This window comes from Heterocephalus glaber, unplaced genomic scaffold (assembly GCF_053883595.1).
Source record: "Heterocephalus glaber isolate CG9 unplaced genomic scaffold, H.glaber_assembly_v1.0 deba00001444, whole genome shotgun sequence".
Classification (NCBI taxonomy): Eukaryota; Metazoa; Chordata; class Mammalia; order Rodentia; family Bathyergidae; genus Heterocephalus; species Heterocephalus glaber.
The window spans coordinates 31,189,220-31,214,493 of NW_028258297.1; the positions used below are offsets into that span (position 1 = coordinate 31,189,220).

At 56.0% G+C, this 25,274-nt stretch overlaps 1 protein-coding gene across 1 annotated transcript; it reads right to left on the minus strand.

The window, feature by feature from the left end:
* Window positions 1–2,229: 2,229 nt before the first annotated feature.
* Window positions 2,230–24,325, minus strand: Ccnd2 (cyclin D2). Its single transcript, XM_004869357.3, has 5 exons — window positions 23,902–24,325; window positions 22,261–22,476; window positions 19,786–19,945; window positions 13,703–13,851; window positions 2,230–6,951 (listed from the first exon to the last, which is right to left on the minus strand). Exons 1-5 carry the CDS (start codon window positions 24,091–24,093, stop codon window positions 6,802–6,804), a joined length of 867 nt encoding a protein of 288 aa, XP_004869414.1. The 5' UTR covers window positions 24,094–24,325; the 3' UTR covers window positions 2,230–6,801.
* Window positions 24,326–25,274: the final 949 nt, after the last annotated feature.

Genomic DNA, 25,274 nt, shown 5'->3' on the forward strand with positions numbered 1-25,274 from the left:
ATGCAAAACCCATTATATGGTCCATTTGAATATTCTCCCTTCATTTTAAAAATCAACTTTCCATCCCTTTATTTTTGAAAAAGATCAAACTACTGTTTACAAACCCCACTGCTGCACGCTGACACCGGAATAAACTTATTTTCCGGAACCTGTGCTGGACGAAACCAGTCTGGCCTCTCACAAAGGTCCTGGCCCCAGCATCGATGTACCTGGCTGGCATTCGCTGCTGTCCCTCTGCAGCAGTCCAGGCCCCTGGGTTCCATCTCCTCATAGGCCTGCTACATCCCAGGGTGGGGGCATGTGCCCAGCCTGGCACGCTGTGCCCTCACACCCAGCAAACAGTGTATCCACCATCGTTATTGCTCAGGGCGTGGGGGAGAAATTATCTGGTGTGTACTCGCTTGACAGAATGGCTAGGACATCTCTCCTAAGCCAACTGGAAATCCCCATTTCTGTGGTACCTCCCAGAGTTCAGGTCTTTGGGAAGTTGTGAGAAACACAAAAGCACTCACCGGGGGGTGCACCCACACACACACACAGATCTGGGATTTCCAGGTCCTGAAGGCTGGGCCTTTGCATGCTCAGCGGGGAAGCGTATACAGGCCTGGGGGTCCCAGGCCTGCCGCAGGGCCAGTGCTCAGTGTGCTCTTGGCCAGCCCCAGCAGCCTTTGCTCTGAGTGAGGCCAGCAGTGCCACTGCACAACTTTTGGGAGAGAAACCCATGGGGAGCAGGTGGAGGCTGGGATGCCGCTGAGCCTGTGCCATGCAGAAGAGGAGCAGCGGCCAAAGGGCCTGCAGACTCCAAGAGCCTTCGTGAGACAGAAACAGAAACTGGCCCTGGTCCTGTCTCCGAACTGTGGACGTTGACGGGCAATGGGAGAGGGAATTTCTGGCTGCCTTTAAAGCTTACGAGTCACCCTGCTGACTTACACGTTCCCCCCGAAGTTCATGCACTGGAAACTTAACTCCCAGATGTTAAGGACACTTAGAAATGGGGCTTGGGAGGAAGAGGTCTGAGCTGCTGGGCGTGTTGTGTGACCGTGCGACCCCTCTACCTGGGGCTAAGGTGGGAGAAGGCTGCCCTCCCAACGCTGCAGACTCCCACCCTCTGGGCCCTCAGCTGATTCAGCGCTGTTCTCTATCACCTGACTGTTGTGCAGTGTTTCTTGAGCTCAACAGGGAATATCTCATCTGGACTTCCCCAGGATGTTCCAGTCTTACTGCTTGCAACTCAGGTCAGAATTAAACTGGAAAGAAATCTATGAAGACAAAGTCGCTCAGTGGTTTATCAAGATTAAGAGGGTAGAGATTGGGCGATGATGAGCTAATGGGTAGTGTTTTGTGCTAGAATAACAAAAATTATTAAATTTGATTGTGGTCATGTTTGTACAACTCTGTCAATATGCTAAAATCCACTGAATCATGCACCTTGTAAACTACATAGAATGCAAATTTTAGTTCCATAAAACTTTAATTAAAGAAAGAATTAAACTTGAAAACAGCCTTCGATACTTTGAAAGAGATGGGGAACCGAAGGGGAAATGAATTTGTACAGAAACACTGAAATGGCTAACCACCTCCTGGGGAAGCTAGCTTGAGTCCAAGAGTGGCTGGGACTGGGGCCAAGCCATGCATTTCTGTGTCCAAGCGAACATCCTCTGCCAGTGCCTTCCCAGCTTCCAACCAGGGCAATCGTGGCCCAGGCCTCACCTGAAGGACTCGAGGAGAATCGGGCATGAGATGGGAGCCCCTGGGACCAGTGGGCAGGCTCCCCTACAGACTGCCTGGACCCTGGACAAGGGACTGGGGGCTCCCAGCACTGAAAACAGGAGATGTTGCCTCGCAGCCCTGGCAATAACCAGCAGCTGTCAAAGCATGCCTGACTTACTTACCTGGGAGAATGGACCAAGGCTTCTGCTTTATAATCTGGTTGCCTATGTGGCCCAAAAGGGGGAAAATATTTCCGATTGCTTCCATTGTTTTCTTGGTCCTTTTCCTTTTCTGGTACCAGGAATCTAACTCAGGGGCTCGTGCTTACTAGGAAGGTGCCCCACCCCCAGCCACACCCCAGCCCAATTCCTCTACTGTAATGACACAGTAGAGCACAGCCTTGCCTCTAGGGCCAGGCTTTGTACTGCACACCACTGCCCATCACTGCCAGCTGCGAGACAGGTGCGCTCTATCCCGAAGACTGCGGGACTGCAAATAAGTCAACGGTGGCCAGAGAAGTTAGGTCAAGGTGAGTTTATTGTCCAAATAGCATAACCTAATTGCATTCAACACCCTTTGCAAATCCATCTTCACTTGTCAGAACAGGTTATTACTTTTGAAAATGACGCAACACTGACCAGATAAAACCTCTTTGAAGGCAGCTGACTACATTTCATCACCATCAAAGCCAATACAACATTTTTTCCTTACTTCCTAAAAACCCTTCTGCTCGCACGGATCATGCTACTTTAGCACTTGCTAGCATCCCGACCAAATAAACACCCACACCTCTTACAGAGTACACTGTGAGAGAATAACATTGACTTGATATGGCATCACACTTGTTTTAAAGCAAATTTAAAAAGAAGGAGAAAAAAAATCCAAAACGAGAAACTAACAGAGAGAGAGATCTGAGGTACATGACACAGGGGAATGAATGTAGCCTGGTGATCTGCCGGATGTCTGGGTAGCCAGCAGGAAGAACTACAACCAATTAAAAATCGGAGAAACCTCTCTTTCCCAAGGACAGGCACCTGCCAAACCACAGCGGACTTGGTCACGGACACGGTCGTGGCCAGTCTGTAAGGCACTTCTTCCCAGAGTGGGCTGCGGCTCCGGGCACACACACACCTTTGCCGATGGCTTTGAAACCTGAGCGAGAACAGGGTCCGAGAGCCCAGCCAGGTCTAAAGAGCAGAGACCACCGGTGAGGAGAACCGTTCTGGCCGCCGTGACCCCTGCGTCATCGGAGTCCCAGGCGAGCCAGGCCACTATGGCTTTGGTGAATGCGTGCTCAGCGCTCGGAAGCTGCTGAGTCTCCCCCAACAGGAGCTGCGTGCTCACCACTCTGGAGGTCTGCTGGCTCTGGGGGCTTCACTGCCTTGGCCTCAACCTCCCTTTACAGCTGCTCCCCACGTTAGTCCGTCTTGAAGACAGAGGAGCCCTTCTGGGTTCAGAGCCAACTGGCTGACTCAGACTCCTCCTCCCCCTCCAGTTCCCACCCTACCAACATTACCTTCTTGAACTAGAAATCAGTATTTACAGGACATAAGGTGCAAGTCTACTTCTTTCCCAGCCAGCCCTGTCCCCATGGGCCACGGGGAGGAAAAGCCCCCGCCCTCTGAGCAGTCCGCCAACCCTGCCCACTTGGGAGAGTCCTCCCATCTTCCCCGCCAGTCCCAGACCTCTAGGACCCTCTGCAGAGACCCGGATGGCAGGAAAGCTGCCGAGCTCCTGCTGAGGAGTTGCCCCTGCTGCCAGCAGTGCCGAGTGGCCAGAAGTGGAAAAGAGCTGGGCTCCCGGGCAAGTGGACGAGAGGTGGCCACACAGAGCCACCACCACCAAGGCCTGGCCCAGGGAACTGCCCCTCGGCCTCCTGCTGGCTCCCTGGCTTTCCTGAACCTGCAAGGAATTTTCTTATGCTGAGCACGTATTTTTGGCATACTAGGATTTCTTTCCCCAAGGATTTGGTTAAAACAGGGGAAGGACCAAATTTGGCAGGCTGGGGGAACAACTCAGGCCCCACTAACAGAGAAAGACAAATGGAGAAAATAAAGAAGAGCGAGACAAAAAGACAGAAAAAGGCCAGAATAAAACTGTAATCACTTCTGTGGGAGGTAAGGAGGGGAGGGGAGCAACAGAAGAAAAAAGAAGAGCAAGTCCAGATCCATGGGGAGCCGAGCCCCTCTGGGATGAAAACTCCTACCGAAGAGGGTGGGCTCGGGGAGAGGGCACTGATCACTTGAGACCCAGGATTCCCTCTCCTGCACAAGCAGGGAGCAGCACCAAAGCCAGGCAGCTCTGCCCTGGGGACAGGACAGAACAGCGTGCAGGGTCAGCTGGGCCCCAGGGTCAGTGGACCGTTACCCCGCAGCACCTGGCCCCTCTCCCCGTCAGGTTCCTGTGTCTGCCGCTTCTGCTCACACTCAAGGGCTGGCTGCTGCTCAGTGATGGGCCCCGTGTTCTCTCGGGCTGCCAGTCTCCCAAGGACTCGGGCTTTCCTAGCTCACCCGCTGCTCATCTCTCCTCTTTCACTGCCCCACGGGAAACTCCTCCGCATTTTAGGGTGGCACTGACTGGAGGTCCTGAGCCCACGCCCTCAGGGAGACGGCTGGGCAGCACCTCCCCTGCTCCAAGCCCATCCCACTCCCTGTCCTCCCCCGGGCTGCAGACCTGAAGGAGAAGGAACCCCAGGACTCCACGCTTGGGCAGGGTGCAAACAGAGGCAGGCGCCTCGAGGGCGAAGGGGCCCTACGCAGCACGAGGCACTGGACCGCAGGTGAGAGGACAGCGCTGTCCCGCCAGCCTGCCCAGCTCTCCTCGAGGCTTCCTGGTACTGGGGCCGCATGGGCACCACAGCTTCCGACCCACCATGGGGTGTGGGCGTCACGGGAAAGTGTGCGCGTGCGCTTGCAGGGGAGGGAGGCGCCTGCTCGGTGCATTTCTCCATCATGATGAGGACCGGAGTCAGTGAGCCCGTGACCTTCAGGTCCTAAGAGGGCCCTGTGTGTGAGACCCGCGGCAAACGCCCCGCTTCCCAGGAGAGGGTGCCCAGCTGTGCCTGCTCTGCTCCTGCCGGGCATGCTCCTACGTAGCACTGCATGTCGGTGAGGTATAGGAAAACGAAACTGTGAACCACTGTCCTCGTAGTATTGATTCTGTCCAGTAAACCTGAGGCAAAGAACACTGTCTTTGAAGAATGTTATCAGAGGGAAAAACAAAAACAGAAGAACCAAAAAGAAAAAAAACTGAAGAAAAACCATGAATATGCTACTAGAAGAAAACAAACTATGGAAGGGCTTTTCCAGTACAAAGAACTCATATCTTAACCATCTACTTCAGGACTTGAATTTAAGCAGTAAAATAATATATTATAAAAATGTTTATAAAATAGCAGCACACTCTGTGAACATTACAGCTAGGTACTGTTAACGTGAATAAGGATGAATGATCTTAGCCTCTTAGCAGCGCAAAAAATAACAATAATAAACTGAACAAAATAAAATGAAAGAGAAGAGTCCCTTGGATGTTTCTCCATCTTCAACCTCACACCATGAAACAAGGCAGAATCTGCATATAAAACAACTCTTCAAAGTAGCACTGTTGTGATTTTTCTTTTTTTACTTAAAAAAAGCAAGTATTTTAACAAATAGCTTCATTACCTGTCAATTACCATTGTGCAAAAAAAAAAAAAAATTGTGGCTCCACCCTCTAACTGAATGCCTCTAAGAAGTGGAGAGAAAAAGGAAATTCAAGTACGCTGAATACAACTTTGCAGTAAAATGAACAAAAACCAGAAAGGGGACAAAGTGCCACACCCTGCTGTTCAGCCGTCTGTTGGCACCAGCAATAACTGTTCTTTCCGTGTCCCAAGGAGAAGGCCACGGATGGAGTTCAGATCCTTCCATGCATGACAAAGGTAACAGAGCTGCTGGAGGCGTTATTTCCAAGGAATGTTGAGACAGGAAGGTCAGCCACAAGGTCATCTCTTAGCCCTGGTAGGGACACCAAGGCTCTGTACCAGAGAGCTCAGATTCCAGAAGTGAACAAAACCAGACTGGGGGCAAGAAGCAAAGGGACAAAGAGTAGAGGGAAGGAGTATTCAGCGTGCTTTGCATAAACCATCCCATCTACCCCTTGGGAACAATTCTTCAAAGTGCTTTTTCGAATGGAATGGTTTATAACAATGCTAAACTGTGGGCCAGACACCGATCAGCACCAAAAAGTAATTACTTCCTAATCAAGGATTCCACCTCACCCTCTTTGACAGAAAAGGAGATTCTACTCCAGGTCCAGCCTCGGTTTCTGCCTGCCTCCATTTCAGATGAGTTTTGGCCACGGCCCATAGCTAAATTCCCCCCTTGCTAACAACACGGCAGCAGTGTCTGCAATGAACCATGCTTGGAAGAAGAAGGGAGTCACCAAACGTGAGACCCAGGAGCCAGTTGCCTATGGGCCCCTGGTAAAATGCAACATCTCCTAGGTAGCAGCTACTGCAGCACAGGTACAAACACACAGACCCCCGGCGAGACCTCAACGCCTGCCTAGTACACGCGGCTGGGCAGGAAGCAGGGAGGTGCTTCTGCACGAGAATGGCTCAGTCACGTGGGCAGACTGTTTGCACCCCTCCCCCCCAAGTCCCTCCTTGTTTCTAATTCCTTCTTGAGTCCATTGCTTTGCAATCTACTCTTGCCATAGATGGCATATACATTTCTTGCAATTATTCTAAAAGGGGCCTAGGTGCTAGTTCACGACATCAAAAACAGTCTCTCCTCTAACTGGTTCCCATATTGCAGGTGTACATATCTCCTAGCTACTCTGCAGGTTTTCTTGATGCACTTTACTATTACTTTTATATAATCAAACAGTAACTTTGAATATACAAGGGATTCCCTTATGTTGTACTTTGAATAGGCACCAAAAGCTTTTAATTATTGTTTTTATAGGACCTTTTTCTCTCACTTCTAAAAGATCTTTAAATATGATCTAGGTGGGGGCATAATTTTTTTTAAAGTTTCATCCTAAAACACAAAAGAACCAAACATAATCAGAAGGAGGCGAGAGCGGATGGCGCCCGTGCCCGCAGCATCCTCACAGGTTGATGTCCCGCACGTCGGTGGGCGTGGTGGCCTGGTCCAGTTCGTCCTCCGACTTGGATCCATCGCGCTGCTCCTGACGGAACTGCTGCAGGCTGTTGAGCAGCACGGCTTCGATCTGCTCCTGGCAGGCTTTGAGACAATCCTAGAGCAGAGCAGGGCCCAGACAGGAGCCATGAGTGGGGCACAGCGGCCACACAGCATTTCATGACGGTGGCAGCCATCATTTCCCTGGCATGACTGCTCATTTTCCAGCAGCACTGAGAGAGGTGGTCTCCAAGGGCCATGGGACCTTAGGGGCAAGTGGGCTGTGTGGCCCCAGCATCAGCAGGTGCAGGGAGCTGGATGGACAGGATCACACCCAACCCGAATTCCCCAGTGGAAATGCCATCTTAGCAGGAGCCCAGGGCACCCACTCTGAGAAGCATGGGCTAGAGCAGGGCCACCTACGCGCAGGCATCACCTGCCTGCAAAGGAAGCCCCATTCCCTTCCTGCTTAGGGCGTTGGCAGGGCGAGGGGAGGCCCAGTAGCTGCCCAGCCAGGAGCCAACTCGTCTGAAGAACAGGTAGGAAGGGAGAAGTTGGACTGAACGCCTGACTCTCACTGAACCGTGTACACGCTTGGTAACGAGATCCTGGACTTTCTGCCTTCTCACTATGCTCTGAATTCTCATACAAACACAATACAGAATGTTTACAAAACTCTGGACACTTGAGCTTGTCCAATTTGGGAATAAGCAAGAATTTGCAGTGTTGCTTTCATTAGTCTATATTTGGTAGGGAAAATCCACAGCATGTCTGCCCCTGGGCAGAAGTGGCTATTAGCTGGGTGACAGGGAGTGTCAGGCCACCGCTGCTGCTGGGGAGGGACTGTGGCTCGCATGAGGAGTCTGCTCCTGGCAGATAGGTCCCGGCCTCTCCCCTTCGAGCTGCACTCTCCAAAGGGCCCTCACATGTGGAAAATGTGCTGCACCCCCCCTCGTGCCCTTGCACAGTTTAATAACACTTCCTTTATGTGCGTTCCACTAGGCAATTTTCACCACCTAGGGGCTGCTATTTTGCCATGCACAAAAGCATTATCTTTATTTTCCAAAGACCTAAAATAAAGTTGGAGTTAACTACAAAGGAGCCGAATTTCCATACCCACCCCAGCCCCCATTTCCCTTCCCATCTCTCATCTGTTCCACATTTCAAACTACAGCTGTTCATGGAAATTAAGATGAAGAACAATGACAGACAGAGTTAAGGGCAGAGATGCAATTCCACCTGGAACATAAGATGTAACCAGGCCAGGCCAGGCACGGGGCTGCATGCCTGCGATCCCAGCACTCAGGAGGCTGAAGCAGGACAAAAGAAACAGGAGGAGGATGGCAAGGAGGCTGGTGTGTGCTGCTCACCCACTGTACTTGCAGGCAGCAGCTAAACTTTAATTTCTCTACATGGAAAATAAGGACGACACACTGCTAAGAGCTGAGAGCAAGTGTGACAACAGACTCCGACCAGTAAGCGATCGTCATTTACTATGTGACTGAGCCAGTCCCGAAATGTGAGTGTTCTGACTCCTCCTCTCCTTTTCATTAAGCGATCCCCTCCACAGATGCCACACGCCAGCTCCCGCTGCCTGACCAGGGTGTGGCCCAGCGATCACCCAGGCTGGGCCGGGACCCCCGAGACATGCAGGAGGGGCACTCGGACTCCGCTTGCCAGAAGTGCACCCACAGGAAGCTCCAAACAGGGTGGGGAAGTCAGGCTCCATGCAGAGCCCAGCCTCTCCTCTCCTCACTCCTGTTTCCACAAAACCATCACCCACTCTAGCAGACTCTTGGAGGAGAAAAAGGAAGATGAAAGCAGTCACCCCAGGAAGAAGACCCTAACTCGTCCCTGCTGCCCTTTAGCTTCCCTTGGACAGAACAGGCTGCTGACCACGTCTGGGCTCTCGCCCACCCACTTCAGGTCCCATGACCAACCCACTTGGGAACAATCATCAGCTCACTTTTTTCCCTTTGCTGGTGCTAGGGATAGAACCAGGGCCTTGGACGTGCTAGGCAAGTACTCTCCCACTGAGTTACATCTTCATTCTTTTTTAAAAAATCTTATTCTGAGGCAGGATTTTATTCTAGGCTGGTTTGGCATCAGCGTTCTTTCTGCAGGTGGAGCAAGCAGCACCCCTTCCTGGAGACGCACTCAGGCCCTGAGCATAAACAGCCTCACTCACCTGCAGAGCTTTGCTGTGCTCCCGGAGGGTGCGTGGATTTTGGGGAGAGGAGCAGGCTGCAGGGACTCTGGTATCTGCCACCTGACCTTGCACCCCAATGCCAATGAGCTCAGTCTTGCTCTCAGAGTGCAGAACAGGAGAAGGTGTGACCCCACCTTCCACAAAGCCACAGGGCTGCGGCTGGGAGGCCACACCAAGGCCACAGTGGAGTCTGGAGTCTACGGAGCATTTCCAGAACCAAGAGAGCGGGGTAGCCCGAGGCCCTCATTTCCAGCAGGGGTGGAACCCCAAAGCACCCAGGCGGCCCCTCCCTCGACACAGAGCTAAACCTGGGCCTGGCTTAATAAGGCTCTGTTCTAGGTGGACTGGTTGGCACACGCCTGTGATCCAGCCCCGGGGAGGCTGAAGCAGGGGAACTGCTGTGAGTTCGAGGCCAGCCTGGGCCACATAGTGAAACCCTGTCTCAAAACCACCAAAAAGCCAAACCAAAAGAAGACAAAAACAAAAGGACACAATAAAGCTGGGCTTGGATCTCGGAACTTCCTCCCTGTGCCCCTCTGTGTCTTCCAGAGGGAGAAGAGGACAGTGCCCCGACACAGGGGACCCGGGGCCACAGGGCACAGGCTCCCCATGCACCAGGAACACGAAGACGCTGGAATCAGGCGCACTGGAAGGAAAGCCGCGACGCCATCCACCGGGGCAGGGGCACCGCCGACAGCCTGGTCTCCGGGACTGGACTTGCTCTGCCTGTGGCTCGCCGGCTCCCTGCACCTCCTCTGCTCCAGAATGGGCACCGGAAGCCCTGCCATGGAGCTGCCCCAGCTTGGTCAGCACACCCCACGGCTCTCACCGGGACACAAAGGGCTGAATGAGCGCCGGCCTGGCCAGCTCAGACGCAGACAACTGAGGAAACGATCTCACGCTTCCTCCCGCGCGGTCTGGCCGGGTTCCCTGCATACCAAATGAGGCGGCTCAGGCAGGACCAGGGAGACGCTGGGTTCCATCCACTGCAGCCCCATCTCGCCCTCCTCCCACAGGCCCAGAAGGCCTCTGTCCACCGTCAGTGCGCCGTGTCTGCTCCTGGCTCTGCTAAGAGGGAGACAGACAGGGTGCCGGGACCCCGAATGCTACGTGGTTCAAAGGGGGCCTCCTCCCACCACCCGGTTATCTGACAACCTGGACCCTGAAACGCCAGGCCGAGCCTGAGGAAGGGACATCTGCAATCTTCTCTGAGCCTTGCTTGAGAACTCTACCAAGAGCTCAATGTAATGGCTGGAGGACGCAGGGTCCCCACAGCGTCCCCTAAATATCTTCCAGGCACTCTGTGGCCTGGGAGCCTCAACTCCACTTCTAACAGCGAAAGTGTCACTGAATGTGAAAATTCACTGACTGGACCTAAGATAAAGTCAGGCAGCATGCAGAGAACCCAGATACAGGTTCTGCTAAATATGCAGATTACAGCCGTCTTCGCAGCTTTCCCAGGGACAGGGATGAATGAGGACACACTGGAACCCGCCTGCTGCCCTTTGTCCTCCCCAGCTTCCTCCCTCCTTTTCCTGCCCAGCACTGCCCAGGGACAGTGCTGCTTGGATGAAAGCTGGGTCTCATTCAAGGGTCCTGTACACAGGCGGGCAGCGAGGTGAACCTTGGCAGAGGCATGAGTGCAGTGGCCCGGGGCGGAAGGGGAACCCTGGTTCTTCGGGGGCCAGGACACTCCGTGTTGCTCTCGGATTTATCCTTAGCAACGGAAGCCTCTGCACATGTCTGCCCAAAGCCAGCCCATCCGCCAGTGCCTGTTTTTAGCAACTCTTAGGACTGGAAGGAAAAGTACTTAAAATACACCACCCTCTGAGACTCTTCTTCCCTGAAACTCGGCCTGCTCACTCTGCTTCCTCTCTGGAATGGAGCTTTCCAGTTTATCTTGGCAACAGGCGAGCAGCAGGCCCACTTTCTCAGAGCCAGGGTCTGTCCTGTCCCAGATAACTGCAGGCTGCAGGGACCTGCCCAGTCTCATCAGGGCAGCTGTGACTGCCCGAGTGGGAGCACGAGGTGTGTGGGAGGGGGACATTTCCTAGGCTGAGACTGTTGTGCACACGCGTGCACACACACGGTATATATGTACATGGGTCACAGATCATGTGACATATAGCGGACCATTTTCACCGTTTTTCCTCGGCATTCAGTGCATGCACATGTTTGCCAACCACCAGGATTTGTCTCCAGAACTGTTTCACCCTCCCAGACAGAAGCCTAGTTTCTGACACTGGACACTGACTTCTCCTCTCTCCTTGCTAAAGTCCTGGGCGCCTCCAACCCGCTGGACTCTGCTAAGAGACCTGATTCTGTATTAGGGCTCCAGAGTTCCTCCCTCTGCACTGATGGACTACCAAGTTTATGAAGCACTCACTTATCTGCAATCTGAACTTGCATGCATTCTGCAACTCTTCTCCAGTCTCCGTACTTTGAAGTTCCTGGAGGCCAGAGCCACTTCCACCACACCCAACTTCCAAGATGGCGCCAGGGACTGGGCCTCGAGCATCTGCCCCTCATGAGGCCCCGGCGAGCAACAACTGGGGGATTAGTGTGTTCAGAAGCAAGTGGAGGGGAAGTACTCGAAATGCACCCTCTTTGATTCAAGAAATGGCAGACAGAGCTCAGGAAGCAAATTCCACCTCATTCCACATGAGAATGAGTTCTCCGTCTCAGCCACGCAGCTCCATAAACCTCGGCTCTGCGGAAACACAGCCCGGGGAGACACAGCCCTGGGAGAGGCGCACACTGCACACAGGAGTGGCCCGGCCCAATCAGCTTGAACTCTCCCACTGAAACATTCTGGGGAGCGCGAGCAGTCCTCTGGGGCGCAGGCGCCGGCTTGGAACCGCTCAGATGTTTATCTGAACAAGTGGCAGGAATTTTACATTCTATTAACTCTGCACATGCTCGGATTTTAATATTGAAATGTCTATTCCCAAGCACACTGTGAGAATGAGGCATGGACATGGATTTCTACTTAAGAAACAGGACACAGGCCCCTTATAAAAATGAGGTAACTTGCCTAGCATGGTGGCGCACGCCTGTAATCCCTACACTGGGGAGGCTGAGGCAAGAGGACAGCCTTGAGTTCAAGGTCATTCTGAGATACATAGTGAGGCCCTGTCAGAGGTCCCAACCCAATTGCCGTGATTAACAGGAATACTAAACAATGAACTGGGTCCACAGTGCCCTGGAAGGGCAGACCGTCCCCCCAGTGTGAGCTGACCAGCTGGTTGTCAGTCATGAAAGCCATGACACTATCCCAGTAAGAGGACAGAGACAGAAGGGTCTGGGAGAGGGCTGGAGGCTGCCTGCATGGGTGAGCAGCCAGCCAGAGCAGGTCTGTAAATGTCTCAAAGAGGCGACAATGCCAGACTCCACTCTTGTCAGGGCCAATTTGTCTCCAGGGGCTGAGGAAGGCCCTGTCTTCCAGTGGTTGGGAATCTTACTATATGGCAGCCTTAGCAGGCAACACCAAGGAAGGGAAGGGGACCACTGCTATAAATGTTCAGTTCTGTCCGTTTTTCTCTGGAGAATTAGAAAAGCAGGATTAGAAGGTTTTTCATGATGCCCTGGAGGCTTTGCAGTCTGTATTTGGAGCCCTTAATGAAACATCCAATCTAAAAACTGGTGTAGAGAAGGACCAGGGTTTCTTCCTCAGGCCCTTCAACACCCACCACTTCTTCCAAGCTGGCAGCAAATGCCCTGGCGAACTACAGGTGGGCAGGCGAGGGAGCAGCCAGCTACAGCCTGGCTCTGAGGCCCAGGGCGGGGGGGGGGGGGTGTGCCAGCGGGGCCTGTGCATCATGTGATCCCAGCTCAATGACTCCCCACGTGGGCACTCTGAATTCCCCTGGAACCTCCCGAGGGTGTCATCCGGAGCTCCCCTGCATTCCTGAGCCTCTCCGTGGTGACGCCGGGCACTGCAGAGCCACCACTCCGCTCTCGGCTGCCTTTCAGCCCAGGGCCTTTTCCAGACAAAAAGAACCGGAGCTGCAGCAGAAGAGGGTGACGCTTCCAGGCTGAAGTCAGCTCAGGGCTGGAGGCCCAGCTCTGCCCTCACCCACACTCCTGCAGGACGCTTCTCCTCTCAGACCCCAAGCGAATGAGAATTTGGCCTCGCTGCACTCTGGTCTATTTCAAAAGCTTTCTGCTAAGGAGCTCCAAACTCTGGCAACCAGAGGCAACAAGCTCCAGGCTGTCCAGAGAATGGAAAAAGTGGATAGCTAATAATAGTGTCCTGAATTCAAGTAGCACTTTATCTTTTCAGAGTGTTTTTAACCCATCAGGACACAAGACAGTGAGGTGAGACAGGTCGGGTGGAGAGGCCACCTGCTGCCCTGAGAGCAGCCCCAATGCTCTCCACAAGGCGGACGACACTGGGCAGAGTGGGAATTTGGGTCCACGGGAGCCCACACCAGAGGGAAGTCGTGGCCAGCCCCCACTGTCTCGCCTGCTGAGCTCTGGTCTACACTTCACGGCAGTCTTTCAACACCTTGACAGGAGCTTCACCTGCTGAATTCTTGACTACTTTAAGTGTTGATCTTAGACAACAGACACCAGAAGACCCCCCAAAACTCCTGACCCCTCATAATCAAACCAGCTCTCTTTCTGGGGGCTGTGGACCAGGAAAGTGGCTGCCACCTACCACGTCAGTGTTGGTGATCTTGGCCAGCAGCTCGGTCAGCGCATCGCAGGTGAGAGAGCTCACTTCCTCGTCCTGCTGCAGCCCACAGATGGCCGCTCCCACGCTTCCAGTTGCAATCATCGACGGCGGGTACATGGCGAACTTAAAGTCTGCAAGGCACAAGAGTTGGTGGTCAGGGGACAGAGGGCACACGGCTCTGAGGGAAGCTGGCCACAGATCAGGAGCAGGAGGAAGGCAGGGATGGAGGCAGGAATGGGCCTGGCCCCTCGGGCACATACTCGAGGGGTCTTTCTGTATGGGTCAGACCAGGCCGGTCCAGACTTAACACAAGAGGGAAGAATGAGCTCATCTAAGCAGCTTGATGAATCACAGCGGCTCAAAGTCCCTGGCCCTGTGTCCCTAAGTCACATGCAAACTATTCTTGCCCCAGCAGGGACAGCAAGGCCAGGGTGATGGTGGAACAGAGCAGAAGAGTCTGAGGGCGTCAGGTAAGATCCCCTGGCCCGCAGCTGGGACAAGCTAAGGACTCGCTGTGATGCGAGGACAGAGTCCATGCAGGTGGGGAACCAGGCAAGTTCTACAAAGAGCGATCGCCCTGAGAGATCTTGCTGTGGTCTCTGGACTGGAAGCAGGACGAATATGGCCCCAAACAAAGTTTTACAAACAACAGTCAGTGCAGCGAGGGCAGCGGCAATGCAGGCCGGAGTTTCACAGCGTTCTCCACCCCAAGCCCATGCGGAGGACCCTGTGGATGTCACCTAGTCAAGCACAACAGCATTGCTGCTGCATCCTAAGTAAAGCCCTCCAGGTGCAGCTGTCCAGAAGGCAAAAGCAGGGGGCGCTACAGGTGCCCAGGGACCAGCCTGGGGTTCCAGGCATTGCATTTTCCTGCCCTCCTGGAGGGCCTGCAGGGCTGTGAGGCAGCAGCTGCTCAGTCCACATGGGGAGAGGCAGGCCACAGTCACCGAAAGGGGCCGATCACGCACACACCCACCCAGGGCACCTCACACGTTACACCCCAGCTCACTCACACACCAGCCACACAAGGGGCCAAAAGCTATACTGAATGTTTCAGTTTCAAGATGCTTACATTAAAGACAGACTGTCATTAATCCCCCTCAAAATACTCCAGTCATTCTTGCCCCTTCCTGAAGTGGTTCCAGAAGTCTTCTTTTGTGTGCCTCAAGGAGGTGTGATCCAAAATACAGTGAGTGCTGCTGCCAAGTGCCGTCCAACAGAAGGCAGCTCACGGAAACATGCTGCTGTGGCCCCACCCACCAGATCCAGCACTGTGCGGCTTCCGGCTCTTCCCCAGTCAAAATGACCAAAAAGGTAACTGTTTGGACGGGTGCAGGACATTGAGGCAGCCAGAAGAGTGCAAATAAAGACACTCAAGAAAGGAAACTTCCAGAACTGCTTCAGACAGTGGCAAGAACAATGGGATAAGCGTGTTTAAATGATGGGAAGTATTTTGAGGGGAAATAATAACGCTGTGGGCAGGAAACCTGGGGCTGAGGGTGTAAGTTGTCCCTGCCTGCTGCCAACAGGTTGAAAGGCTGCAGTTTCCTCTCTCCTGAGCCTGGCAGGGTTCTGAGTGCAGCAAACCTTCCAGAGTATCTCTTTCTGCAGGGGCCTCGAGTGCATTCACCAGACGTAGAAATGAAAGATGCAGAATGGGTGGAGATGAGACGCACTTCAGTTTATGGCAAAAGTATTGGGTTGAGTCCACACAATCCAGTTCACTCTATTACAAAAATACACGCTATGAGGGACACTTTTACTCATGCTTTGCTCCCAACAGAAAACACAACCTTATTTTTCTTTATAAAAGTAAAAAAAAAATGAAACCAAAAACACACACACACACACACACACACAAAAATACATGCTATGGAAGTCCCCCTCCGGTACTGGAGATGAATCAGGGGTGCTCTATCACTGAGCCGCACCCAGATGTCTTCCTAAGTTGCCTGGCTGGCATTTGCGATCCTCCTGCTTCAGCCTCTTAAGTAGCTGGGATTGCAAGCACACGCTGGCCGCCGTGCCAGCTGTGGAAGCAACGGCGGGAGCCTGCTGCTGGCATCCAGCCTGTGGTATCTTAGGAACCCTGCAGGTGCCTGAGCCACACAGCCCTCCCCTGCCATCTCAGCCGAATCCCAGGGCCCGAGAGGCCTGGCCGCCTGTCTCTCCTTGGCTTCCCCTCCTTTGCCCTCACCATCTCTACCCCGAGGGCCAGGTTTGCAGTGCTGCCCGCCTCCCCATGGCGGCCGCGACAGTCAGGCCCCTGCCCCTGCTCTGCTGTAGGTTCTTACACACGGGTCACAGGAGACCACTTCTCTGCCCAACTGGCCCTGCCATGCTCACGGCACGAGGAGGCCCACCAGCCCCTGGGCCCAGAGGACAGAGCCAGCAGCTGGAGGGGGCTATCCAGGGCTCCCAGGCACAAGAACAGTACAAGGCTGAGGGCACAAACCTCTAACAACGCCCTAACCCTCCCAAGGATGTCCTGGAGTGCAGGGGCATCCACAGGGACAGGCTCTCACGCTGGGTCGCTCTCATGCGCCCTGTTCCGGGCTGCGTGGATGATTCTCCATAAGATGTAAAAACACAGCCCATGGAAATGCAGGGCTGGCTCTTGGCAAGCAGCTTAAAGCAGAGACTCTGAGATGCAAGAGGAGCCCCACATAACTTAGCAGAAGTTGGAGAGCCCAAGTCACCCCACAGTCCCTAAGGAAGACAGGGTGCACTGTCCTATCAGAGGGGGAGGAGTCGTAAAGAAAGCCGTGGGACCTGCAGGCTGTGTGACTCCAGAGGGCCCGGCCTCCCAGGGAGGTCCAAGGGGCCCCCAACGTGAGCAAGGGCCACGAGAAGTGCTCCCATGTGGTACCTGCACTTCTTGGTGAGATTTTCTGGCCTCTGCAGGGTTAGAATCACCCACGCCATGGCCTGCACCATGAGTTCAGTGCTGACGCCTGGCTCTGCTCAGCACTTCGTTCCCAGGAGAGGAGACCCAGGCCGGCCTCTCCCCAGGTGCCCTCCTCCTCCAAGCTGCAGCCAGGTGGAAATGCCAGGGCCAGAGCTGCTGACATCGTCAGGTGCACACATTCACCTGCCACCCCCAGGACACCTTGTCCTCCTGGGGCTGGGGTGGGGCGAGGGCCAGGGCCACAGCTGCTGATGACAAGTCAGCCCCAAGGCTGTCGGGAGGAGGAGGCAGAGGTGGGAGAAAGGCCCTCATTCCCCACATGCCAGAGGGGAAGGAGGCGACAGCACTGCTGTCCTCACTACTGTCCCATGGGTGAGGGCTCAAAGAAGACTGAAGTGAACAGTGGGTTTCCGTCATCCCTGGGGCTTTGGCCATGCTTGTGGGGGACACCCCCGGGGCCTCCTCTCACGGCGGCTCCCTGTACACAAGAGGGGCAGACGCAGGGCGCTGGCAGGGGCCGACCTTTTCCCCGCTCTGAGTTCAAACTCGAGGGCACAGGCATCTGCAGCTGACCAGGCTCAGCCTAGTGCCGAGGGGCAGGGTCTCCTGAGAGTGCAGCCCTGGGCATTGGGGTGGGCCTCCTGCATCTGCAACAGCACCCCAGGGGAACCAATGCCTGGCTCTGCTTCCCTAGGGCTAGGCCTCCAGGAAGAGACCACAGGGTCGGGGCCTCGGCTGAAGACCCTCACCGCACACCCCCACAGCCCAGCACGGGCAGGAGAGGGGCGCCAGGCAGCTAGCTTGAGGCCATCTCTCCCCTAGAAACCACCTTCCCGGGGCCCCTCTGCTCTCCCCTCTCACACATCAGCTCTGTGCTCTGGGAAACCTCTGCCAGCTCTTTCACAACCAGCTTTCCCCATGAACCAGCCCGCAGCCCGAGATCTGACTCTTACCATCTCTTCCCACCCGCTACCCCTGCTCCCCCTGTGGACCCAGACCTGCCAGACCTGGCTAGGTGGCCTGCTGAGAAGCCTGCAGAGACGTGGTGCGGGAGGCAGAGGCAGGAGGGTGTGGGGTCCTCCACTGCCCATTCCAATCACCCTGCACCTGCTACCTGCTACCGCCAGACACAGCCCTGCCTGGGCACGAATCTCTCCAGCAGGCCCTGCCCTGCCGGGTGGAAGCTCACCTTCCTGGGAGGGGCTTCCCCTAAGGCAAGCAGCCCTCCATGTCTGTAGCCTGTCTGAGACCGTCAGGGTGAATCCCAGGCAGCGGCACTCCACTGCCACTGCTCCGTCCTCTCCTCAGCTCTGAGCAGCCGCACACCCTGAGGGTAGGACTCGCCCACGCTGGGCTGTGATTGGAGGACCTGTGCCTTCTCCTACCCTTCCCTATCCCCACCAGAGAGCTCAAGGCCCCAGGGCAGCCTTCCAGAAAGTTCCACCTCCCTTGGACCTCCTTCCTCAGTCTCTGGCCCGGAGCTGGCAGCCACCCCAAGGGTCCGGCAAGACAGCCGGGCATGGCGGATGGGTCCCAAGCACACAGGACCGGCCTGTGCCCACTACAGAATTCGGGGGGTCTGCCCATGCGTGGGTACTCCCCCCCAGCACCCCCAGATCAGAGATCGGAGAGGAGCGAAGGGCAAGCAGGCCCCAAAGGTCTGTTGGTCAGAGACAAGGCCAAAGCAGAGAGCTGGCTGTCAGCAGCGGGGCAGCGACAGAGTCTGGGGCCAGGGGTCGCTGTCCCGGGCTAGAGAGAAAGCACTGGGTCAGCCAGGGACTGAGGCCTAGCCTGCCAGAGAGCACAGGGGAAGGAAGCAAAGAATGACTGTGCCCAATGCGGCCTGTGACCCCACACAGGAGCAGGGGCTGCATGAGGTGAGGGATCTGCAAGGCAGGGCGGGACTGAAGCAGCCCCAAGAGGACACCTGGCCGGTGCATGGACAAGGAGGCTGGGAGCCCACAGCCCTGCTGGAAAGTCCTCGCAGCCACCTCGGTGGGAGCAGCCAGAGGCACACACAGGCCCTTCCACAGTACCCAGCACTTCTCCCACACATTTCCGGGTCTGCCTCTAATTTTCCTAGCCACTCCGCTAATGTAGGACAATTGCTAACAGGTGTGCTTTGCAGATGACGTTCAGAGAGGTTAAGCAGCTTGTGCAGGGTCACCCAGCAATAAGTAACAAAGCCTGACCTGACTGTAAACAGCAGCAGATACACTATTGCACATCAGGTACCACTCATCTGTACTTACTCCTGGGTAACATGTAACAATGTGTTAGAAAACCAATCCCTCTTCTCCTACAGGATTCAGTGACCCCTGGCCAAATGAACCCCAATCACCCCAAGTGGTCTCCCCAGGTGGCTACTACTTTACCTTCCGACCGTGAGAATATGAACTCCTGACACCGCTGTCCTGGGTCACTAAGGTCCAGGGGTCCTCCCACCCTGGCCACTACCGAGAAAGAACAGTAAAGTGGGCAAGGTTCACTTTCCTGAGCTGCTATCAAACCACTGCCTTTAATTAGGAAAATGCAAACTGAACGGGCCAATAACAACTATGCATCAATCCTGGGATCCCCACAGGAGGAAGCTACTTGCAGCTGCTATGTCAAAGGCCTAGGCTAAATTGGAAATGCAGCCTTTCCAGGGACAGAAATGCCCGGAGGACACAGGAACCCCAGGTTGAGAGCGAATCCTTGCTGAGAGCCTCCAGGTCCCTCTCCCATGCAGCCAAGGGCAATAAACTCCTTGCAGGAAGAAGAATGCCCCTCTGCCCCATCCACTTATCAGGGAAGCCAACATGTTTCTCCTGACGTTGTTCCTTCAACCTGTATTTGCCCCCACTCCCTACATTTCCTCTTGGGCTTATCTCCAAGCTATCCCTTTCCTTAGAAGATTAAAGATTTAAACACAATCATTAAGCGTATATATAATCTTAAAAGAGCACTTTAGACATCATAAAGAACATTTTAACAAGCTCTAATTTTTTTTCCTTCACCACACCTGTCCTCATAAACCATTTATGGGTTCAGCAGAGCATGGAATACACGAGCTCTGATAAAGTTCAAGAACAACCCAGGAGGAAACCTCCAACCCTAGGTTGAGACCGCCCCTCCCCGAACAACAAGCCGCCGCCCCTGGCTGGGCCCCACTCACCAGTGGCACACAGAGCGATGAAGGTCTGCGTATGCTTGCGGATCAGCGGCAGCTTCTCCCGCTGCTGGGGCAGCTTGCGAAGGATGTGCTCGATGAAGTCATGTGGGGTGACAGCAGCCAGGTTCCACTTCAACTTGCCCAGCACCACCAGCTCCCACTCCTGGTGAGGAAGACAGAGGGGCCGGGGCTGGGCAGGTGCGCCAGCTTTTGTGTCTCTCTAGGACAGGGCTGCTGGATCCCAAGGCGGCCTCCTCTGTCACCAAGCCCTAGAGCCCCTACAGCTTTGATTGCTGATGCCCTCCTCAAGCTGCGAATGTCAGGCTCCCCTGAGAATCCGGAGTCCAGTGGCTCTGCCAAGATTCGGACTTTCTCCTCCAGCTCCACCCACCCTGAATGCCGTGGATCGCTGCAGCCTGCCCACCCAGAACACTGACCTACAGGAGATGTGGCCGGGGTCACTGCGGCCCTTTGGTAGCAATGTCTTGTGTCTCTGTCGCTAATGGTCTTTTTAATCCTTATGGAAGTGATATACGTAGATAAAGTGCAAAATAAGCTTCCTTGGCCCAACTCCTTGGCAACTACTTAGCTGGCTTTTACTTGGTGCCAAAAAGGTGCTGTTTTTCTCTCTGCTGTTAGAACTTTCCCTTGACACACCAGGGAGAAACCTCAGTGCTGTGACACTCAGCACTTCCCTCAGTTGCCTCCGTCACTGTGACTGAAGGACTGAGATGGCCACTGGCAACCATTCTGCAGATGGAGGCGACCTTAGACAAGGTGTCATGCTAACCAGGGTCACAGAGCCCTCAGCCCCGTCTCTTCTGGTCCTGTCCCAGCAGCTAGCTGGTGATGAGCCTCAATGCGCTCCCTCCTGAGGGACATGTGGGAAACTGTGCTCAAAGGGAACAGGCCCACGAGCATCAGAGAAGAAATGCGACTCTTAATCCGTTGTCCTCCGAAAAGAGGCAGAGGGCACCATGGCAGCGCACGCTGCTCCAATTCACCCTGACAAGCCTGATCACTTCCACTGCAAAGCCCGCAGCCAATGCTAAACCCTAGCAGCAACCAGCCACAAGGCTGGGGCCATGTGCTTTCCCTGCCCAGGCCTCAGCCGCCTTCTGTGTGAAACAGGAGGATGCGTCCAGATCACAGGTCCGGATAAACAGATGGGAGATGGAAAAGGCAGGCTTGTTTGGAGCAATGCAAGTGTGCCTGGCTGGTCCTGGAAGGACTGGGGTGTCGTGAACACCTCCAGTCCACGGTCCCGTGGAAGGACCATGAACCAAAGCGAACATTCTTTCTTTCTGCTCTCATGAGAAACAAACTGGTTCCTGGTTCCGAACATTTTTTCTTAGCAGGCTTTTAAACCTTCCCTGGCTTTGTGCAGAGGGTTGGGGGCAAGAACTCCAGATCCACTAAGCAACAGGAAGAGTCTTCAAAGACGGCTGGAAACCCCAGCCTCGCTTCTCCCTGGGGAATGGAGCACAGTGCGAACCACGAGTTCCCACTGGTATAAAGGAGGCAGATCTCCCAGAAGCAAGCACCTTTCTGGGCCTCCGGACCGAGGCCTGGCAGCGGTTCAAAGGTGAAGTCATTCAGGCCCCTCTGCGTCTTGGATTCCGCCCCAGCCTCGCGCATGTCTGCCGCTAGATGGCAGCACAGACGCAGAAAGGAAGGGGCCTCACAAAGAGCTCAGTCCAAGAAGCCAGTCCCAGCTCGTGCACTTTGTGCAGGCCCAGGCCCTGCAGTGAGGCAGGAGGCGGGCAGTGGGGAGGGGAGGGCTCTCCTAACCAGCGCAGGCGGAGGAAGGTGTGCAAACCGGGACAGTGGACCTGGGAGCGGCCCAGCGCTCATCTCGCAGGTAGAGCTGCAGGGGAGAGTTGGATGGGGGCAGCGTTCCCGGGCAGAAAACTAGAACCAGGTGGACTCCCCAGTTGCAGAGAGGTCAAAAGGCCTCCTAGAGCCAGGAACCGAGGCCTCTGGCTCTCTCAATAAAAGGCCAAATCGTGACAGTGCTCAAAAGCTGGCGTACCCATATTTAGTGAGCAGCTACTATGTGTGGGTATCTTGAGGCTTTACTGATTTAGAAGATGCTACCTTTGACCTCAAGGTTCTTAGGAGACACAACATATCCCTACGGGGGACACAATCCTCTCGTGAGAGGTCACACTATTTACTCAGAGGTCGGTTTTGAAAATTTGGAAACCAATTAAAATATCAGTTCAATGCTCTGCGATTCCCCCACCACACACGTGTGCCGGCATGCATGCAATGAATGTCACCACCGCAAACTTTCGGGGGGATCTTATTCAGGGACACAGCCTGAGTGCTTTGCTCACTGGCTGGCACATAGTAGGGATGTAAAGTCTATGACAGCTCGTCTGTGCAGTGTTCAAATTCCAGCTGCGCGATTCAGACCTGAGTTAGGAGTGGGGACAGGGTAGGCCAGGAGGGGCAGGAGCAAGGGCGGGTCTTTACCAGCAGCTCCTGGGGCTTGATGGAGTTGTCGGTGTAGATGCACAGCTTCTCTGCGGTGAGCGGGATGGTCTCCTTGAGCTTGGAAGCCAAGAACATGCACACGGCACCCAGCAGCTGCAGGTGAGTCTTCGGGGTGGGGACCCCGGCCAGGAAGCGGTCCAGGTAATTCATGGCCAGAGGGAAGACTTCCTCTTCACACTTCTGCTCTTCGCAGACCTTAGCAGGGGAGTGGGAAAGGCCCCGGCAGAGTGAAAAACGGCATCCCTCGAGCAGAAAAGGGATGCAAAAGCACAATCTAGCAAAAGCACAATCTACGAAAGAAAAAGAAATTCACTTTGTGGGCAGAGAGAGGGAGGGGAGAGTGAAATACGACAAAAGATGCGAAAGCTGGGGCCTTCAGAGCAGGGCAGCCCGTCGGTGTCGGCCGCACGGTGGTCCTCGGGCCAGGACCTGGCGGCGGGGCCCAGCACCCTGATCTCGGCCGCCGCCCCCCTTCGTGCACTCACTCTCTCACTTTTTTGCATTTCGTCATCTTTTCAAAAAATCAATAAAAATATTCCGGAGGCTCGGGGGGTCTACTTCTTGGCCTCATCCGGACCCCCGGACCCTGCTCTATCAATCCCGACAATTGAAAAAATTGCCTGGGGGTCCCCGCCGCCCAGGGGCCGCTCTGGGGGCGGGCGGAGAGCGGGCCACGGGGAGGAGGAGAAAGAGCGGGGCCGCGGCGCCGCGGGAGCGGGGGCGCTTTCAGAAAATGATCAAAAATCGAGGAAGTGTCCTCGCAGAGCCCTTTCCACGTGAAAACCCCGATAGAGGACCCCGCTGCCCGGAGCGGGGGCTTCGAGCGCGGCAAGGTCCGTATCTGGGCCCGGAGCTTCGGCTCCGGGGGAGGCACAGAGGTGCAGCCGCGCGGCCCACACGGGAGCCCGGGTTGCGGGGCCCGGGACTCGCGGGGCTCCTTCTCCCACTCGGGGTGCCCGACTCTCCTCACGCACACACCTCCTCCCCCTCCCACCCCACCCACATCTGCACGCCCAGGAAGCTGAAGGCCGAGCCGTGAGTAGCTCAGCGCTGGGGGCTGGGAGGGCAAGTCTAGAGGGGGCTGGGATAACGGGGTGCGGGGGGCGAGGGCGAAGACTTACAGCCTCTCCAGCCGGAGGCTGCAAAGCAACATGGCGAAGCCACGGCAGGTCCCGAGCTGCGACTACGTGGGCGCTCGCTCAGCTAAGGTCGGGAGCAGGGCAGTGGCTCTTTAGGGTTCCCCTAAAACATTCGTTTCCTCGGGGCGACTTCCGGGGCTCTCGACGCCCCGTTCCCCTCCCCCCCCCAAGTGCCAACGCGGAGTCGGGCCGCATGGGGGGGAGCCGAGGCCGGGACGCCTTCGCTCGGCCCAGGGCTGCCTTCTACTGGGGGCCCGAGGTCCACGTTCCCTCGCCCTTCGCTGCGCGGAAACAGTCGCGGCTCCGCACGCAGCAGGTCACACGGGGGGGGGGGGGACGGGACGAGGGAGCCACACGCCGGGTGCGGGGTCCCCTCCCCTCCCCCGGGGGAGGACGCGGAGCGCGAGACACCACGCGGAGGCCGCGGGGCAGTGTCCCCGCGTGGGCCGCCTCCCGGCGAGCGTCGCTGCCCGCAGCCTACCTCCAGCATCCAGGTGGCCACCATCCTGCGCATGTAGGGCTGGATGTCCTTCTGCACGCACTTGAAGTAGGAGCACTGCGGCAGGTAGCGCTCCTCGATGGTGAGTAAGTTCTGCAGGACGCGGTCGTCCAGCAGGCTGCGGTCCGGCACGGCCCTGCGCACGGGGTCCACCTCGCAGCACAATAGCTCCATGGCCAGCCAGGAGGCCACTGGCGCCCGGGGCGCTCCGGGCTGCGAAAGCTTTACTTTATCTTTCCGAAGGGGAGGGGAGAGAGTTCCCCTTGCCTCCTTCCTTCGGCTAAATCGGGGGTTTCGGGGCGAGGCGAGGGCAGAGGGGCTGGGCGGTGGGCGAGCCTGGCCCGCGCCGGTGCTCCCTCCCGAGTCCCTTGCGCTCCCAGCCGCTCTGCTCCGCTCTGCGGCGGTGACGCAGGCCGGCCGGGCAGTTAGGTCTCCGCCCTTCCCCCGCGGCTCCTCCCCCTCCTCTCCCCCCTCCTTTTCCCTCTTGTTAGTACGGAGAGCAGCAGCTGGCCAGACTGAACTTCAAACGGCCCCGCTCCCCACCCTCCCTCGCTCTCCGAGGCCCTCTCCCGGCGTCCAGCCCCGCAGGCCGGGGGCCCCAGACGGGGGAGCCCATGGAAACCCACGGGACGGGGTCCCATTGATTTCCTCTCACTTCGCACATTCTCTTGGGTGCCCCGCGCTAAAACGCAGCCCTCCGACTTCGGCTCCTTCAAACTGGGTCCTAGTATCCCTGGCCCACGCTCAGGACCCAGGAATGGAGGTGCAGGACTTGAAGGGGGCGGGGCGCAGTGGAGACAGATCTCTCACACGGAAAACAGGGTGATAGGAAGCGACCTCGAACTTGCAGAGGGAAGGCCGCGCCCCGACTTTCCAAGCTGCTTCATGGGGACTGGGACACACGTGCGCGGGAAGGAAGAGGGGGAAAAAGCGGGCGCGAATCTGCTTCGGTTGGCAGCGGTCCTGGAGCAGAACCCAGCGTGCTCTCGGGGCTGCCGCGGGCCGGGAGGAGCGGCTTCCCAGAAAAAGCGTCTTCCGCGCCCCTGCATCTGCCAAGCCCGCGACAAGTCTGCGCCGAGCGTGGCCGCAGATACCGCTTTCTAGGAAACAGCGGGGGGGACCCCAGCGCACACGCGCACCCCTTCCGCTCCAGAGCCCAGGCTGCCCTCGGCCCCGCGCCCAGCTCCCTCGCCCGCCCCCCCGAGTTCGCGCCTCTTCGCAGCCCGGCTTTCGACTGCGCAGTCGGCCTTGACGTGTGCTCGAACACATCCTGGGCCGAGGCTGTGTAGCCGGACGGTGGCGTTTCCTCGCCCCTCCCTCCCGCCACCCCGCCCCGGGGCTGCTCCACGCGGGAG